Source organism: Cherax quadricarinatus, chromosome 36 (genome assembly GCF_038502225.1).
Source record: "Cherax quadricarinatus isolate ZL_2023a chromosome 36, ASM3850222v1, whole genome shotgun sequence".
NCBI classification, from domain to species: domain Eukaryota; kingdom Metazoa; phylum Arthropoda; class Malacostraca; order Decapoda; family Parastacidae; genus Cherax; species Cherax quadricarinatus.
The window spans coordinates 20,711,135-20,731,742 of record NC_091327.1 but is presented as its reverse complement, the minus strand read 5'-3'; the positions used below and the strand labels follow the sequence as shown (position 1 = coordinate 20,731,742).

The window sequence follows — 20,608 nt, the reverse complement described above, 5'->3', positions numbered from 1 at the left end:
TGTTGTTGGGGATAGCCAAGTTAGGTATATGGATAGGGCGTTCTGCTTGAAGGACAGGAGTAGGAGACAGAGAGTTTGCTTTCCTGGGGCTGGGATGGAGGATATTGTTAGCCGTCTGGATGACATCATGAGAGGTAATGGGAGCAATCCTATTATCTGTCTCAGTGCTGGAGGCAACGATGTTGGCAGACGTAGGAGTGAGGACCTGATTAGCAGGTATAGGTCAGCAATAGAAATAATTAGAAGTAAGGGTGGGAACCCTCTCATATGTGGTATTTTGCCAAGGAGGGGAGTTGGAAGTGAATGGTTGTCCAGGGCAATTGGTGTCAATTGCTGGCTGGACAAATACTGTAAGGAAAATGCGGTAACATTCATTGACAACTGGGACCTCTTCTATGGCAGAAATGACATGTATGCTAGGGATGGGGTTCACTTATCTAGGTGTGGGGTGGGAGCACTGGCAACTGCAGTGGAGGGAGCAGTTAGGACTTTAAACTAGGAATAGTTAGTGGTATGGGTTTTGGCAGGAAAACAGTGAAGTCCCAGTGTAGTAATATTACGAGTTCTAGGGGAACTAGTAATAATAAGAACGAGATAGATATTGAAAAGCCAGGGACCTTGGGTGATAAAGACGGTAATAGGTTTAGTAGAAAAATAGAAATGAGCAGGAAGGGTAAAGAGAAAGGAGAGTCTTTCAATGTTTATTATGCTAATTGCCGTAGTGCTAGGAATAAGATGGACGAGTTGAGATTAGTTGCTAGTGTAGGTAACATTGATGTATTTGCCTTAACTGAGACGTGGTTTAATTCAAAAAGTCGGGACATGCCTGCGGAATGTCATATTCAGGGTTTTAAATTGTTCCAAGAAGATAGAAGTATTGGGAGGGGGGGTGGGGTGGCATTGTACGTCCGAGATCGCTTGAACTGTTGCATAAAAACGGGTATTAAGTCTGAAGTAACACATACAGAGTCTGTTTGGATAGAATTTTCAGAGGGGCATGAAAAACTGATTTTAGGAGTGATATACCGTCCCCCTAACTTAGATAGGGACCAAGGGAAACTACTATGGGAGGAAATTGTTAAGGCCACAAGGCACGATAATGTAGTAATTCTAGGAGACTTTAACTTTAGTCATGTTGATTGGAATTTCTTGACTGGGAATTTAGAATCGTACGACTTCTTAGAAGTATTTCAGGATTGTTTTTTGAAGCAGTTTGTGACAGAACCTACAAGGGGAAATAACCTGCTTGACTTAGTTATGGCAAACAATGAATCCCTTGTTAATAATTTAGAAATTTCAGAGGAACTGGGTGCTAGCGACCACAAATCAATTACATTTAGCATTGAATGGAAGTACGATAGTAGCGATAACTCAGTAACAGTCCCAGATTTTCGCTTAGCAGATTACGATGGGCTTAAAGAACACTTATCATCTGTTGACTGGGGTAACGAAGAGAGCTATCAATATGACAGTTTTCTGAACACTATACATGCTGCTCAAAGAGCGTTTATCCCATATAAAGAAATTAGATCAAATAGAAATGACCCAAAATGGATGAATAATAGGCTCAAATATCTACTAGGGCATAAGAAAGGAATTTATAGGCGTATCAAAAGAGGTGAGGGTCATCTTATGAATCAGTATATTGACATTAAGAGGGACATTAAAAAGGGGATAAGAAAAGCTAAAAGGGACTATGAAATTAAAGTTGCTAGGGATTCTAAAACTAACCCAAAAAGTTTTTTCCAGGTCTATAGAACAAAAGTTAGAGATAAGATAGGTCCCCTTAAAAATAACTATGGGCACCTTACTGACAATGAGAATGAAATGTGCTTGATTTTAAATAATTATTTTCTCTCAGTTTTTACACAGGAAGACACTAACAATATTCCAGTAATTAATTTTTACAGTGGGCTAGAAGAAGATAAATTATGTAACATCACAGTCACTAGTGAGATGGTTGTGAGGCAGATAGACAGACTGAAGCAAAATAAGTCGCCGGGTCCTGATGAGGTTTTTTCAAGGGTTCTTAAGGAATGCAAAATGGAACTCTGTGAACCATTAACTAATATTTTTAATTTATCTCTTCAAACAGGTGTAGTGTCTGATATGTGGAAGATGGCTAATGTAACTCCTATTTTTAAAACAGGGGACAAGTCGTTACCGTCAAATTACCGCCCAATAAGCCTGACCTCAATTGTAGGCAAATTACTAGAGTCAATTATAGCTGAGATTATAAGAAGCCATCTCGATAAGCATAGCTTGATTAATGATACTCAGCATGGATTCACAAGAGGCCGGTCTTGTCTAACTAATTTATTAACTTTCTTCAGTAAAGCTTTTGAGGCTGTTGACCACAATAAAGAATTTGATATTATTTACTTAGATTTTAGTAAGGCTTTTGATAGAGTTCCGCACCATAGACTGTTAAAGAAAGTGGCAGCCCATGGCATTGGGGGAAAAGTGCTCTCGTGGATCGAGTCATGGCTCACTGACAGGAAGCAGAGAGTGTCCATAAATGGGGTTAAATCCGAGTGGGGATCTGTAACAAGTGGCGTTCCACAGGGATCAGTCTTGGGTCCGTTGTTGTTTATAATATATATCAATGATCTTGATGAGGGAATTACTAGTGATATGAGCAAATTCGCCGATGACACAAAGATAGGTAGGATAATTGATTCAAACGTAGATGTTAGGGAACTTCAGGAGGACTTAAACAAACTCTATTCTTGGTCAGAAAAGTGGCAGATGCAGTTCAATGTAGATAAGTGCAAGGTTCTGAAGCTTGGGAGTGCCCATAACCCTAGTACTTATAAATTAAATGATGTAGAACTTAGCCATACAGATTGCGAAAAGGACTTGGGGGTTATGGTGAGCAGCAACCTTAAACCAAGACAGCAATGCCTAAGCGTACGTAATAAGGCAAATAGATTACTGGGATTTATATCAAGAAGTGTAAGCAACAGAAGTCCAGAGGTCATACTGCAGCTTTATACATCATTAGTAAGGCCTCACCTTGATTATGCAGCTCAGTTCTGGTCTCCGTATTACAAAATGGACATAAATTCGTTAGAAAACATTCAGCGTAGGATGACTAAATTAATACATAGCATCAGAAATCTTCCTTATGAAGAAAGATTGAAGACTCTTAAGTTACATTCACTTGTTAGACGAAGAATGAGGGGAGACCTGATCGAAGTGTATAAGTGGAAGATAGGTATTAATAAAGGGGATATTAATAAGGTCTTGAGGATGTCTCTCCAAGAGAGAACCCGCAGTAATGGATTTAAATTAGATAAGTTTAGATTTAGAAAGGACATAGGAAAGTATTGGTTTGGAAATAGGGTAGTTGATGAGTGGAACAGTCTACCTAGTTGGGTTATTGAGGCTAGGACTTTGGGTAGTTTCAAATCTAGGTTGGATAAGTACATGAGTGGGAAGGGTTGGATTTGAGTGGGACTTTCACATCAGAGCTTATTTCTTGGGTAGCATTGAAAATTGGGTTGGGTAAATGTTTTGTTAGTGGGATGAATTGTAAAGGACCTGCCTAGTATGGGCCAGCAGGCCTCCTGCAGTGTTCCTCCTTTCTTATGTTCTTATGTTCTTATGTTAACATTTAACAATTCCTCAAAATATTCCCTCCATCTTCTCGATATCTCTAACTCTCCATTTAATAACTCTCTTCTGCTTTTAACTATCAAATCCATTTATTCCCTAGGCTTCCTCAACTTATTAATCTCACTCCAAAACTTTTTCTTATTTTCAACAAAATTTGTTGATAACATCTCACCCACTCTCTTATTTGCTCTCTTTTTACATTGCTTCACCACTCTCTTAACCTTTCTTTTTCTCTCCATATACTCCTCCCTCTTTGCATCACTTATACTTTGTAGAAACCTCTCATATGCTAACTTTTTCTCCCTTACTACTCTCTTTACATCATTCCACCAATCGCTCTTCTTCCCTCCCGCGCCTACTTTCCTGTAACCACAAACTTCTGCTGAACACTAACACTACATTCTTAAACCAACCCCATTGCCTATACTCTTACTAGCCCATCTATCTTCCAATAGTTGTTTTTATCTTACCCTAATTGCCTCCTCCTTTAGTTTATAAACCTTCACCTCTCTCTTACTTGCTGCTTCTATTTTCCTTGTATCCCATCTACTTTCTACTCTCACTGTAGCTACAACTAGAAATTGATCTGATATATCTGTGGCCCCTCTATAAACATGTACATCCTGAAGTCTACTCAACAGTCTTTTATCTACCAATATGTAGTCCAACAAACTACTGTCATTGTGCCCTACATCATATCTTGTATACTTACTTATCCTCTTTTTCTTAAAATATGTATTACCTATAACCAAAGGGCCCCCATTATCATTTACACCTGGCATCCCAAACTTACCTACCACACCCTCTCTAAATGTTTCTCCTACTTTAGTATTTAAGTCCCCTACCACAATTACTCTCTCACTTGGTTCAAAAGTTCCTACACACTTGCTTAACATCTCCCAAAATCAATCAATCAATCTCTCTCTCTCTTTCTCTCTCCCCCTCTGTCTCTCTCCCTCCCTCCCTCTCTCTCTCTCCCTCTCTCTCCCTCTTTTTTTTTTTTTTTTTTTTTTTTTTTTTTTAAACAGGGTTTGACAAGGTTAAGGATCCTTAGCTTTATTGACAAGCTATTTACAGGTTAAGGATTCTTAACTTTATTGGCAAGCTAAGAGCTGTTACCTACATCAGCTCATTTGAAAGCATTTTTATTGTTATGAGACATACAAGTAGGGAACAGGATGAAGTTGGAGCCATCTGTGGGCCAGCATTTTCATTTGATCAACTGACTTTATCTCATTGACATCATTATGCTGTACGAATGTGTTCCATATTCGAGTCATCCTGGGTATATATCTCAGATGGAGTGATGTTCTGGAGAAGGGTACAGCCAGAGTGAAGTTGCTGCTTTCTGCCCATCTTGTGGCATGAAAGCTTGTTTCTCGCTGTCCTCAAAGTGGATCCAAGTGTGGTACTTTGATAATATTGGCCTTGTACATAACAGTAAGGCCACCCACATCCCTCCTGTGTTGAAGGCTATGCTGAAATGACAGGTCTATCCAGGATGGGTCCAGGCGAGAGATGAGACGTCTTGCTCTGTTCTCTACTCTGTCAAGCAGTCACAGATGAGAGGGGGGGGCAGGCAAACCAAGAAAGTGGAGCATACTCAAGGTGTGAGTGTACTTGTGCCTCGTACAGAATCTTGCAACCCCTACTGTCAAGCAGATGCGAGATACGGTGAAGTGCTGTAAGCTTCCTGGCTGCCTTGTTTGCAAGATTTACAACATGGTTCTTCATGGTTAGTTTGGAGTCAAATTTCACCCCAAGGATATCAACTTCTCCAGGGGCCAACACCCTCCCATTCATCCTTACTACTGCACCAGCATTACCATCATGGTGCCTAGAGACCATCATCATTTGCATTTTCTCAGGTGCAAATGTTACTTGCCATCTATTTCCCCAAGCTGATATAACTCTTAGCTGGTGATTGATGTTAGTTTAGAGCATCTGGCATTTCTTCTCTTGGATAAGTGAATGTCAGTGTACAGTCATCTGCATATGCATGGGATTTTGGTATGAGATGAAGAAGGTCGTTGAAGTAGACATTCCATAACAATGGTCCCAGCACGCTTCCTTGTGGAACACTTGCCCCTATAGGATGTCTTGCTGATTCTGTTGCATTGAGAACTACACTTAGAGATCTACCATGAAGGTAATCACTGAGGAGACATAGCGTAGAGCCTGCAATTCCCAGTGCTTGAAGTTTTGCTAAGAGGCCCTGGTGCCACACCCGGTCGAAAGCACCAGCAGTGTCCAGTGCTACCACACAGCTGACTTTGGATTCATCCAGTGACTGGTGCCACTTAGTGGAGAGGTTTAACAACAGATCAGCAGCAGAATAATCTTTCCTGAAGCCATATTGACGATCACAAAGTAGTGAGTGGTAGTCAAAAAACTCTGTCATATGTCTTGAGATTATTGTCTCAAGGATCTTACCAGTGATTGACAGGAGTGACACTGGTCTGTAGTTGCTGATTTCTGCTCTACTCTTCTTTTTGTGAACAGGGACTACATTTGCCTCTTTCCATAGAGAGGGCCATTTACACTGTACTAGGCAGTGCTGAAAGATGTGAGTTAGAGGTGCTGCTAGCTAGTTGGCACATCTTCTCAGCAATCTTGGGCTCAACTTGTCTGGGCCCACAGCCTTTTCTTGGTCAAGCGATTTAAGAAGGAAATGCACCTCCTCCTGCCTTATTGTCACCACTGACCCTAGCCAAGGAGGGTCCCTTGCTGGATCAGGAACTTGCATTTTGGTAGCAAAGTGTTCAGCAAAGAGGTCCGCCTTCTCTTGACTACTAGTAGAGGTAGTCCCATCCTGTCGATTTAGAGGTGGAATGAGTTCATCAGGCAGATAACCTTGTCAGTCCTTGACCAGGGACCACCAGGTTTTGGAGCCTACCCTACCTGATGCTAGCTTTCTTTTAGTGTCCACCTCCCATTTAGCAGTGGCCCACTTTTGAACGTCACCCATATGCCTACAGGCTTGCCTGTGCAAGTTCCTGTTATAGGTGGTAGGATGTCTCTTATACCTTTGCCATGCTTTGTACTTAGCAGTAGCAGCCTCTCTACAACGAAAGCCAAACCAAGGCTGATCTGTAGGCTTTGTCACATATTGGTGGTGAGGAATGTGTTCTTGTTGTAGATTAAGGATGTGTCAACATCCCCTTGGAGAAGAGCATTCCAATCGGTGGTGGCGAGGTCAGAGCAAAGGGCTGGCCAATTACCTCTTTCCCATAACCAGGTTCTGCGTGTGGACTCCTCATCTCGTTCTGTTGGGATCTTAAGTGTCGTAAAAACACCCTTGTGGTCAGACGATCCAGCATAGCCGAGGGGTTGACAAGTGACTATGCCTTCTGCCAGATCACTCACTACTGGGTCAAGGGAGGAGCCAGAGATGTGAGTAGGGAAATCAACAAAGTTTCTCTGCAAGAAGGTCATCAAAGTCCCTCTGTATAAGGTGTTGGTTGAGGTTTATTTATTTATTTATTTATTTATTTATTTATTTATTAACAATTTGAGCATACATACAGAGGTACAAAAAATACAGATAAGAGCAGCATGCCAAAGCCACTTATACTATGCATAGCATTACCAACAATTATGATATGTTGACAGTTGTGTTGTAGCAGAAGGGAGTCAATATTTTCCATTAGGAAGTTGATGGGGTCTGCATGCTGCCACTGAGGTCTGTACAGTGGAACCTCAAATATCGAACTTTCTTCAGTCCAGAAGGCTGTTCGAGTGCCTTTACTGAATGAATTTATTCCCATCAGGAATAATGTAAATTAGATTAGTCCATTCCAGACCCTCAAAAATACACTTATAAAAGCACTTACAAAAATACCCTTACATAATTGGTTGTGTTGTTAGCAGTTCGATTTTTGAGGTTCCACTGTACATTGCTCATACTAGTACAGAGGTACTAGTGTTTATGCATAGCTTGAAGAACATCATTTCAAGATGTGTAGGGGTGGCAACATCAATGTGCTGGGCATGAACACTTTTAGAGAAGCACACAGCAACACCTCCTTGCCCTTGCCTGTCTCTTCTCATCCATGAGGTGTAGCCAGCAATTCTTGCAAAATTTTCTGGAGTCCTGTCATCCAAAAATGTTTCAACAACAGCTATCATGTCGGGACGTCGAGTGTTCACAAAACTATGTGTGAGCTCTCCAACATTAGTAATGAAACCTCTAATGTTGGCCAACAGGATGCTGATAGACTGGCTCCTCATGATGTGGTCAGCTTGAGGTGGTGGGTGTGTAGGGCATGTAAGGTGCCTGCCCAGGTGCATACACGCTTATTATGACCCACTTTTCACATCCGACCCTTATTTTAATCCACATAATCCTTGAATTTATGCATTTATATTCCCTCTTCTCTCATTCCATATGTATAGTAGTCTTTACTGTTTGTACATGTCCATTCCTGGCCACATGTGGGTAGTTGATTGGAGGTTCTTTGAGTAATAGTGGTGGCATCCACAATATTGTAAAGGAGTTTTCTCTGATTAAAGTACTCTTCACAAATTGTCATTAAGAAAATGGAGTTACAGTAAATATGACTCAATACCTCTATCCCAAGAAATGCACAAAATAAGGCTCTAAAAGCAGTAGATGACAGAGTAGTGTCTCTCTTTCTAAGAGTAGAGCTTAATACACAATCTGTTAATGGTCCAAGTTAGACCGAAACATCATAAGTTTCTTTCTACTGTGTATGAGTTATTTGTGTATTGTTCCAGTTATGGTGCTGTGCCTCTTTGCTCTTTAAGAGTAGAGTTAACATGAACTGGCAGTGACAGGAATGAGTGGCAACCTCAGGCATGGGCTGTATTGGTGACAGTTGTTGTAATGTATCTGAACCGATGAGTTGGAAACATATCTTCTATGGCATGGGCAGATCCTTGGCATAACCCATTAACTTCATAACATGTTTTTTTTTTTAATTGTTGTTATATACTGGCAATGTAGTAGTGTTTGAAATGAGTTCAACTGATAGTAATGCTGCAGATGAAGCAAATGCAAAGTGAGAAGTACTACCTCTCAACCCTCAACAGGAGTATTCAGGAGTTTCTGTACTATGGTGATAAAAGTTTTGGACAAAATAAGAACACTGAAATAACCCTTGGAAGCCTCTGAATGATTCTTGAAGGTGGATTCTCAAATTTTCAGATTTTTTTTCTTAGTGTCTAGCCATTCCCTTTTACCCTGTAGTTATTATTTTGGCCACAGTGAATAAAAACTGAAATTTGAAAAATGTACAGCAAGAGTCATTATGTGCTACAAGAAGCCTTTCAGAGTCTGTGGTGGACAAATCAGTTAACTTTTATGTGCTGCTACAGTGTATAGCTGAAAAGAATCCAAATGAGTTTTAGTTCAAGTATGGAAAAATATTTGTGTTTACAGATACATATACATAGGCTTATTCTTTTATACTTATATGCTACTCATTTGAACCATTCGGAATTAACTGTAGAAGGTATGTTTAACCTATCCAAACATTCTTCTTTACAATACAGTAATTCAGTGTATGTATCTGCTGATAACCAAGTGATATGAAAACTCTACCATCCTCCATACCTGCACCATGGAAACAGTATTTTAACACATCACTCATTAGGAACATTTGAAGACCTTTCCTGGAAATGATCCTGCATGCCTTTGGACTCCCCAAGATGCAGAAGATCCTGGGGACCTGTAAGACCTGTATTGGGAAAAACGTGTCCTAAGACAATGCTCAGCATTGGAAGAAATTGCACAAACAGTTTCAGTTTTAGGGATTTGGTTATCCATACATCTAAGGCGATCTACAAAATGTGAATGTCTTAATGTACGGTTACGGTTCTGTACTCAATAGTATGGTTACAGTTCTGTACTTGATAGTATAGTTACAGTTCTGTACTACTCTACAGTACTTTACTTAGCCTCAAAGGTTTACTAATATCAGTTGCTTTATTTTTTTAAATTTGTTTTACAGATATCAGCAGACAACAAAGCCTACTTTTCTTGAGGAGGAGCGGAGAAAACTAACATGTGAGCTCATTGAACTTCGTTCTGCTCTCTCAGATATTAATGTATTTATTCATGCTGAGCGTCAGCAAGTTGTTCGATTGCATGCAGAAAACGAACGATTGCAAGTAAGTAGGCTTATACTAATAGGCATTTTATTTTTAAGAGTTTGTTCATTACTATATTCCTTCATTCCTTTGAATACTATCTATCATTCATTTCTTATTCCCAAATACAGTGTGTAAACTAGTTGACGCATTCAGTTTTAAAGTATAAAACTCATAAATTTTTCATTAAATATTCCCTTTGTGAAATCTGCTTACATATCTAAACTAGTTTTAAATGGATTTTATATTTATTATTGCACCTCTTACTGCTATTGAAAGTGGCATTCCCTGAGAGTAGCTATGTATCTCTGTCTTTCAGTGTCTCCCGAATTTCAGTGTTGTTGTTGTATACTGGTACATAGTTCTTGTACTGTACTGTACGTTGTTTTAATATACATGGTTGTTTAACATATTTATAGATGGGGTTGTGAAAGAAGTAAATGCTAGGGTGTTGGGGAGAGGGGTGGGATTAAATTATGGGGAATCAGATGCAAAATGAAGGATGAAGTTAACCATAGAATTGATGAAGGAAAAAAAGGCGAGTGGTGCTTTGAAGTATCTGTGGAGACAAAAAACATTATCCATGGAGGCAAAGAAGGGAATGTATGAGAGTATAGTGGTACCAACACTCTTATATGGGAGTGAAGTATGGGTTGTAAATGCTGCAGCAAGGAGGCTGGAGGCAGTGGAGATGTCATGTCTAAGGGCAGTGTGTGGTATGAACATTATACAAAGAATTTGTAGTGTAGAAATTAGGTGGAGGTGTGGAGTTACTAAAAGTATTAGTCAGAGGGCTGAAGAGGGGTTGTTGAAGTAGTTTGGTCATTAGAGAGAATGGAACAAAATTGAATGACTTGGAGAATGTATAAATCTGTAGGGGAAGGAAGGCAGGGTAGCTGTTATCCTTGAAAAGGTTGGAGGGAGGGGGTATAGGAGGTTTTGTGGGCAAGGCTTGGACTTCCAGCAAGCATGCGGGAGCATGTTTGATAGGAATGAATGGAGATGAATGGTTTTTGAAACCTGACGAGCTGTTGGAGTGTGAGCAGGGTAGTAGTATTTAGTGAAGGGATTCAGGGTAGTAGGTTGATAGGTAGTAGGTTGGTAGACAGCAACCACCCAGGGAGGTACTACCGTCCTGCCAAGTGAGTGTAAAACGAAGCCTGTGATTGTTTTACATGATGGTAGGATTGCTGATGTCTTTTGTCTGTCTCATAAATATGCAAGATTACAGGCATGTCTTGCTACTTCTACTTACACTTAGGTCACACTACACATACATGTACACATTTATTTATACACACTCATCTGAGTTTTCTTTGATTTTATCTTAATAGTTCTTGGTCTTATTAATTTTCCTTTTATATCCATGGGGAAGTGGAATAAGAATCTTTCCTCCGTAAGCCATGCGTGTTGTAAAAGTCAACTAAAATGCCGGGAACAATGGGCTAGTAACCCCTTTTCCTGTAAAGATTACTAAAAAGAATAAGAAGAAGAAAATTGTCAAAGTGGGAAGTCTGAATGTGCGTGGATGTTGTGCAGATGATAAGAAAGAGATGATTGTGGATGTTATGAATGAGAAGAAGCTGGATGTCCTGGCTTTAAGTGAAACAAAGCTGAAGGGGGTGGGAGAGTTTCAGTGGAGAGGAATAAATGGGATTAGGTCAGGGGTTTCAAATAGAGTTAGAGCTAAAGAAGGAGTAGCAATAATGTTGAAGGATAAGCTATGGCAGGAAAAGAGGGACTATAAATGTATTAATTCAAGGATTATGTGGAGTAAAATAAAGATTGGATGTGAAAAGTGGGTTATAATAAGCGTGTATGCACCTGGAGAAGAGAGAAGTGTAGAGGAGAGAGAGAGATTTTGGGAAATGTTGAGTGAATGCGTGGGGAGTTTTGAATCAAGTGTGAGAGTAATGGTGGTTGGGGATTTTAATGCTAAAGTGGGTAAAAATGTTATGGAGGGAGTAGTAGGTAAATTTGGGGTGCCAGGGGTAAATGTAAATGGGGAGCCTTTAATTGAGCTATGTGTAGAAAGAAATTTGGTAATAAGTAATACATATTTTATGAAAAAGAGGATAAATAAATATACAAGGTATGATGTAGCACGTAATGAAAGTAGTTTATTAGATTATGTATTGGTGGATAAAAGGTTGATGGGTAGGCTCCAGGATGTACATGTTTATAGAGGGGCAACTGATATATCGGATCATTATTTAGTTGTAGCTACAGTTAGAGTAAGAGGTAGATGGGAAAAGAGGAAGGTGGCAACAACAAGTAAGAGGGAAGTGAAAGTGTATAAACTAAGGGAGGAGGAAGTTCGGGTGAGATATAAGCGACTATTGGCAGAAAGGTGGGCTAGTGCAAAGATGAGTAGTGGGGGGGTTGAAGAGGGTTGGAATAGTTTTAAAAATGCAGTATTAGAATGTGGGGCAGAAGTTTGTGGTTATAGGAGGGTGGGGGCAGGAGGAAAGAGGAGTGATTGGTGGAATGATGAAGTAAAGGGTGTGATAAAAGAGAAAAAGGTAGCTTATGAGAGGTTTTTACAAAGCAGAAGTGTTATAAGAAGAGCAGAGTATATGGAGAGTAAAAGAAAGGTAAAGAGAGTGGTGAGAGAGTGCAAAAGGAGAGCAGATGATAGAGTGGGAGAGGCACTGTCAAGAAATTTTAATGAAAATAAGAAAAAATTTTGGAGTGAGTTAAACAAGTTAAGAAAGCCTAGGGAAAATATGGATTTGTCAGTTAAAAACAGAGTAGGGGAGTTAGTAGATGGGGAGATGGAGGTATTGGGTAGATGGCGAGAATATTTTGAGGAACTTTTAAATGTTAAGGAAGAAACAGAGGCAGTAATTTCATGCACTGGTCAGGGAGGTATACCATCTTTTAGGAGTGAAGAAGAGCAGAATGTAAGTGTGGGGGAGGTACGTGAGGCATTACGTAAAATGAAAGGGGGTAAAGCAGCTGGAACTGATGGGATCATGACAGAAATGTTAAAAGCAGGGGGGGATATAGTGTTGGAGTGGTTGGTACTTTTGTTTAATAAATGTATGAAAGAGGGGAAGGTACCTAGGGATTGGCAGAGAGCATGTATAGTCCCTTTATATAAAGGGAAAGGGGACAAAAGAGACTGTAAAAATTATAGAGGAATAAGCTTACTGAGTATACCAGGAAAAGTGTACGGTAGGGTTATAATTGAAAGAATTAGAGGTAAGACAGAATGTAGGATTGCGGATGAGCAAGGAGGTTTTAGAGTGGGTAGGGGATGTGTAGATCAGGTGTTTACATTGAAGCATATATGTAAACAGTATTTAGATAAAGATAGGGAAGTTTTTATTGCATTTATGGATTTAGAAAAGGCATATGATAGAGTGGATAGAGGAGCAATGTGGCAGATGTTGCAAGTATATGGAATAGGTGGTAAGTTATTAAATGCTGTAAAGAGTTTTTATGAGGATAGTGAGGCTCAGGTTAGGGTGTGTAGAAGAGAGGGAGACTACTTCCCGGTAAAAGTAGGTCTTAGACAGGGATGTGTAATGTCACCATGGTTGTTTAATATATTTATAGATGGGGTTGTAAAGGAAGTAAATGCTAGGGTGTTTGGGAGAGGGGTGGGATTAAATTATGGGGAATCAAATTCAAAATGGGAATTGACACAGTTACTTTTTGCTGATGATACTGTGCTTATGGGAGATTCTAAAGAAAAATTGCAAAGGTTAGTGGATGAGTTTGGGAATGTGTGTAAAGGTAGAAAGTTGAAAGTGAACATAGAAAAGAGTAAGGTGATGAGGGTGTCAAATGATTTAGATAAAGAAAAATTGGATATCAAATTGGGGAGGAGGAGTATGGAAGAAGTGAATGTTTTCAGATACTTGGGAGTTGACGTGTCGGCGGATGGATTTATGAAGGATGAGGTTAATCATAGAATTGATGAGGGAAAAAAGGTGAGTGGTGCGTTGAGGTATATGTGGAGTCAAAAAACGTTATCTATGGAGGCAAAGAAGGGAATGTATGAAAGTATAGTAGTACCAACACTCTTATATGGGTGTGAAGCTTGGGTGGTAAATGCAGCAGCGAGGAGACGGTTGGAGGCAGCGGAGATGTCCTGTTTAAGGGCAATGTGTGGTGTAAATATTATGCAGAAAATTCGGAGTGTGGAAATTAGGAGAAGGTGTGGAGTTAATAAAAGTATTAGTCAGAGGGCAGAAGAGGGGTTGTTGAGGTGGTTTGGTCATTTAGAGAGAATGGATCACAGTAGAATGACATGGAAAGCATATAAATCTATAGGGGAAGGAAGGCGGGGTAGGGGTCGTCCTCGAAAGGGTTGGAGAGAGGGGGTAAAGGAGGTTTTGTGGGTAAGGGGCTTGGACTTCCAGCAAGCGTGCGTGAGCGTGTTAGATAGGAGTGAATGGAGACGAATGGTACTTGGGACCTGACGATCTGTTGGAGTGTGAGCAGGGTAATATTTAGTGAAGGGATTCAGGGAAACCGGTTATTTTCATATAGTCGGACTTGAGTCCTGGAAATGGGAAGTACAATGCCTGCACTTTAAAGGAGGGGTTTGGGATATTGGCAGTTTGGAGGGATATGTTGTGTATCTTTATATGTTTATGCTTCTAGACTGTTGTATTCTGAGCACCTCTGCAAAAACAGTGATAATGTGCGAGTGTGGTGAAAGTGTTGAATGATGATGAAAGTATTTTCTTTTTGGGGATTTTCTTTCTTTTTTGGGTCACCCTGCCTCGGTGGGAGACGGCCGACTTGTTGAAAAAAAAAAAAAAAAAAAAAAAATTCAGGGAAACCGGTTAGCTGGACTCGAGTCCTGGAAATTGGAAGTACAGTGCCTGCACTTTAAAGGAGGGGTTTGGGATATTGGCGGTTTGGAGGGATGTCTAAGCTGTCATATCTGAGCGCCTCTCCAAAGACAGTGATTATGCATGAGTGATGGTGATACTGTTGAATGATGAAAGTTTTTTCTTTCTTTTTGGGTCACCCTGCTTCTGTAGGAAACGGCTGATGTATTAAAAAAAATGTATGTATTCGTGCCGAATAGGTAAAACATTCCATTTTAGTACAGTACAGTACATTCTGAGAAAAGGAGATTTATTGTGTTCTTGAACACCAATCAGTGCCAGAGGGTCAATACTGTGTATCCTGTAAGCCAAATAATGTAATCTGTTTTTTGTTGTAGGTTTAGTTTTGTTTCAGGTTTCACATGGTATACTGTCTTATGGTTTTTCTCATTGTATATTTATTTATATTACATCTTGAGTGTGCTAGAACTTAATTGTTTCAGTTGTATTAAAAGAAGGTTGTTTATTAAATATCACTTGCAAAATGAGAAAACTGTGCTAAGGGCTTAAACTTTTTTTTTTTTTCTCTGTGCATATTGCAGTACACTTTATAATCTCTGTAATCTATACACTGTTCTATATAGGAATGTTGATTAGTGTATAGTTTAGATGTCCTTTGTTATAGCTTTGATTTTCATATTTTTATTCAGATCCCTTTTGGTTATATCTCGTCTGTACCTTTTAACCCTTTGACTGTCGTTTTTTTTTCTCTGTGCATATTGCAGTACACTTTATAATCTCTGTAATCTATACACTGTTCTATATAGGAATGTTGATTAGTGTATAGTTTAGATGTCCTTTGTTATAGCTTTGATTGTCACATTTTTATTCAGATCCCTTTTGGTTATGTCTCGTCTGTACCTTTTAACCCTTTGACTGTCGCGGCCGTATATATACGTCTTACGAGGTACCGTGTTTGACGTATATATACTCATAAATTCTAGCGGCTTCAAATCAAGCAGGAGAAAGCTGGTAGGCCCACATGTGAGAGAATGGGTCTGTGTGGTCAGTGTGCACCATATAAAAAAAATCCTGGAGCACGCAGTGCATAATGAAAAAAAAAAACTCCGACCGTTTTTTTAATTAAAATGCCGACTTTGTGGTCTATTTTCGTATAGTATTTATGGTTGTATTCTCATTTTCTTGGTCTCATTTGATAGAATGGAAAACATATTACAGAAGTAGAGGTGATTTTGATTGATTTTACTATAAAAAAACCTGGAAATGGAGCTCAAAATAGGGAAAATGTTTGATTTTTGCCAATGTTCAAAAGTAAACAAATGATGTCATTGTCCAATAAATGTCCAACTAGCCATTCTAATATGCAGTCATGAATGGGTTGATGTTATTTATACAATTATTACAGTATTGTAGTAGTCTGCATAATAGTAAGTCTTCTATTTTTTGTTTGAATAAAAATTCAAAATAGAAAGCAAGAGTAATATCAGAGGGACCTGGAAACATGACTGATGAACGATGAAAATGTTATTTTAGAGCCAGGAATGTCTGCATTGTTCATTCTGGACCTTATTTTGAAATTGTCATATTTTTTAGTTTTCGTGAAATTGGCCAAATTGCAAATTTCTGACCACATTATTGGGTAGTTGAAATCGGTAAATGGGCAGTTTCTTGTACTCAATCGATAGAAAAAATGGAGTTCTAAAGAAATAGCTATGAGTTTGGTCGACTGGAACAATGGAATTAGCCGAAAATAGGGCTCAAAGTGGGCGAAATCGCCGATTTGTAAATATCGCCGAGGTCGCTAACTTCGCGAGAGCATAATTCTGTCAGTTTTCCATCAAATTTCGTTTTTTTTGGTGTCATTACAATCGGGAAAAGATTCTCTATCATTTCATAAGAAAAAATAATTTTTTTTTTTTTTTAAATTTTGCGACACCAGGAGACACCTCAGAATTGGGGGTTGCGACAGTCAAAGGGTTAATTTGAATCACATTGGCATTGTGCCTTTCATTGTTAATTTTCAAATTCATGTAGTCCACTGGTGGGTGTTTTCATAACTGTATTTTTATTTCTTAGTACCTTCATAAACCAGGCTTCTGCCATGGGTAGGGACTAATGTTTAGTTCTGATCATTTTGTCTATATTAACCTCTGTAATTTAACTGCAAAATAGATTGACTGATGTAGGTGAAATTTGGTAGGAATGTTGGGTTAGTGGCAAGAAGTGTATTTTCAGAATTTGATGGATATACTGTAAGCCTTTTTATTAAGCTCCTCTATATAGTTTGATTTTTTTGTAAACATGATTGAAAAAGTACATCAGAATTAAATAGCTCATGAAAAAGCCTTTGAGGTACATGCCAGTCAGTTTCAGTTGCACACTTCAGTTTCATTTACAAAAAAAAATCACACTTTAGAAGATAGCTTTTTATGAGAGCTTACTGTACATTCAGAACCAGCTATCATAGTTGTGGTTATGAAGGGGAAGGATATATTTTACCTGTGAACAATTTTCATACTTCATCTGATAAGGTCTTCCACTTGCAGTTTGAAGTAGAATATCATTCCTTCTTCAACACAATGAGCAAGCAAAAGATCTGCAGCTTATTACTCTGTAGTAATATTGCTTGCTGATACCTTTTTTATAGGATTTTGCTTGCCAGTTAGGATAAAGTCAGTATCTTGATAAATTCTGTAAAAGTTCACATCAGATTTTAAACTGAACTTTATGGGTTGGCATGTATCATTTTTGAATAATATTTATTTGTATATTTTTTATGAATTTAGTTTCTAGTTTTTAGAGTTCTACTGCATAATAGAGTATATCAGTTAAATGACTGTGCAATAGTAGATTGACTGGGTAAAGTCCAAGAACAAGATTATATTGATTTTTGATAGATTTGTTGTAAATTGAAAGAGCTGAGGATTTATAAAGATGAAATAGAGAAATTTGCAAACAAATTATTGATGTCCGAAGTGGAATATACATATGGAGTTGGATTAGAATTTTGTGCCAGAATTAGCTTTTCAAGAATATCACAAATATTCTTCATGGTAAATAACCACAAATGATGAAGGGAAATCAGAGTGCTGGAGAGTTTTTTTTTTTTTTTTTTTTTTTTAACAAGTTGGCTGTCTCCCACCGAATCAGGGTGACCCAAAAAGAAAGAAAATCCCCAAAAAGAAAATACTTTCACCATCATTCAACACTTTCACCTCACTCACACAGTCACTGTTTTTGTAGAGGTGCTCAGAATACAACAGTTTAGAAGCATATACGTATAAAGATACACAACATATCCCTCCAAACTGCCAATATCCCAAATCCCTCCTTTAAAGTGCAGGCATTGTACTTCCCATTTCCAGGACTCAAGTCTGGCTATATAAAAATAACTGGTTTCCCTGAATCCCTTCACTAAATATTACCCAGCTCGCACTCCATAAAACATTCTTGCCATCACCAAGCAAATGCTGACAAACTTTTTGATTAAAGAATCATCTTTTATCTTCTAGGCATTTAATAGTGTTTATTTCATAGAACACTCATCACCCACTTAGTGACCATGATTCATTCCAGATAAATCTCACATTTTTACAATAAGTAAATCCATTTTTTTTTTTTTGTATGTCCATTTTGTAATCAGAGATGCAATCAGGAAAAAATTTCTTGTACTTTTCCTATTTAAGTGCTGTACTTTATTTTATGGTAGTAGGTTGGTAGACAGCAACCGCCCAGGGAGGTACTACCGTCCTGCCAAGTGAGTGTAAAACGAAAGCCTGTAATTGTTTTACATGATGGTAGGATTGCTGGTGTCCTTTTTTCTGTCTCATGAACATGCAAGATTTCAGGTACGTCTTGCTACTTCTACTTACACTTAGGTCACACTACACATACATGTACAAGCACATATATACACACCCCTCTGGGTTTTCTTCTATTTTCTTTCTAGTTCTTATTCTTGTTTATTTCCTCTTATCTCCATGGGGAAGTGGAACAGAATTCTTCCTCCGTAAGCCATGCGTGTTGTAAGAGGCGACTAAAATGCCGGGAGCAAGGGGCTAGTAACCTCTTCTCCTGTATATATTACTAAATGTAAAAGGAGAAACTTTCGTTTTTCCTTTTGGGCCACCCCGCCTTGGTGGGATACAGCCGGTGTGTTGAAAGAAAGAAAGGTTGGTAGACAGCAACCACCCAGGGAGGTACTACCGTCCTGCCAAGTGAGTGTAAAACGAAGCCTGTGATTGTTTTACATGATGGTAGGATTGCTGATGTCTTTTGTCTGTCTCATAAATATGCAAGATTACAGGCATGTCTTGCTACTTCTACTTACACTTAGGTCACACTACACATACATGTACACATTTATTTATACACACTCATCTGAGTTTTCTTTGATTTTATCTTAATAGTTCTTGGTCTTATTAATTTTCCTTTTATATCCATGGGGAAATGGAATAAGAATCTTTCCTCCGTAAGCCATGCGTGTTGTAAAAGTCAACTAAAATGCCGGGAACAATGGGCTAGTAACCCCTTTTCCTGTAAAGATTACTAAAAAGAATAAGAAGAAGAAAATTGTCAAAGTGGGAAGTCTGAATGTGCGTGGATGTTGTGCAGATGATAAGAAAGAGATGATTGTGGATGTTATGAATGAGAAGAAGCTGGATGTCCTGGCTTTAAGTGAAACAAAGCTGAAGGGGGTGGGAGAGTTTCAGTGGAGAGGAATAAATGGGATTAGGTCAGGGGTTTCAAATAGAGTTAGAGCTAAAGAAGGAGTAGCAATAATGTTGAAGGATAAGCTATGGCAGGAAAAGAGGGACTATAAATGTATTAATTCAAGGATTATGTGGAGTAAAATAAAGATTGGATGTGAAAAGTGGGTTATAATAAGCGTGTATGCACCTGGAGAAGAGAGAAGTGTAGAGGAGAGAGAGAGATTTTGGGAAATGTTGAGTGAATGCGTGGGGAGTTTTGAATCAAGTGTGAGAGTAATGGTGGTTGGGGATTTTAATGCTAAAGTGGGTAAAAATGTTATGGAGGGAGTAGTAGGTAAATTTGGGGTGCCAGGGGTAAATGTAAATGGGGAGCCTTTAATTGAGCTATGTGTAGAAAGAAATTTGGTAATAAGTAATACATATTTTATGAAAAAGAGGATAAATAAATATACAAGGTATGATGTAGCACGTAATGAAAGTAGTTTATTAGATTATGTATTGGTGGATAAAAGGTTGATGGGTAGGCTCCAGGATGTACATGTTTATAGAGGGGCAACTGATATATCGGATCATTATTTAGTTGTAGCTACAGTTAGAGTAAGAGGTAGATGGGAAAAGAGGAAGGTGGCAACAACAAGTAAGAGGGAGGTGAAAGTGTATAAACTAAGGGAGGAGGAAGTTCGGGTGAGATATAAGCGACTATTGGCAGAAAGGTGGGCTAGTGCAAAGATGAGTAGTGGGGGGGTTGAAGAGGGTTGGAATAGTTTTAAAAATGCAGTATTAGAATGTGGGGCAGAAGTTTGTGGTTATAGGAGGGTGGGGGCAGGAGGAAAGAGGAGTGATTGGTGGAATGATGAAGTAAAGGGTGTGATAAAAGAGAAAAAGGTAGCTTATGAGAGGTTTTTACAAAGCAGAAGTGTTATAAGAAGAGCAGAGTATATGGAGAGTAAAAGAAAGGTAAAGAGAGTGGTGAGAGAGTGCAAAAGGAGAGCAGATGATAGAGTGGGAGAGGCACTGTCAAGAAATTTTAATGAAAATAAGAAAAAATTTTGGAGTGAGTTAAACAAGTTAAGAAAGCCTAGGGAAAATATGGATTTGTCAGTTAAAAACAGAGTAGGGGAGTTAGTAGATGGGGAGATGGAGGTATTGGGTAGATGGCGAGAATATTTTGAGGAACTTTTAAATGTTAAGGAAGAAACAGAGGCAGTAATTTCATGCACTGGTCAGGGAGGTATACCATCTTTTAGGAGTGAAGAAGAGCAGAATGTAAGTGTGGGGGAGGTACGTGAGGCATTACGTAAAATGAAAGGGGGTAAAGCAGCTGGAACTGATGGGATCATGACAGAAATGTTAAAAGCA

General features: G+C 38.9%; 1 protein-coding gene across 1 annotated transcript in view; it reads left to right on the top strand.

Moving 5' to 3' along the window:
- LOC128691355 (coiled-coil domain-containing protein 77) overlaps nucleotides 1–20,608 on the top strand; it is a 48,825-nt gene that overhangs the window by 8,577 nt on the left and 19,640 nt on the right. Inside the window, exon 4 of the mRNA XM_070091656.1 lies at nucleotides 9,591–9,754. Within this exon, the coding sequence (XP_069947757.1) occupies nucleotides 9,591–9,754 (164 nt within the window). The remainder of the gene's footprint in view (nucleotides 1–9,590; nucleotides 9,755–20,608) is intronic.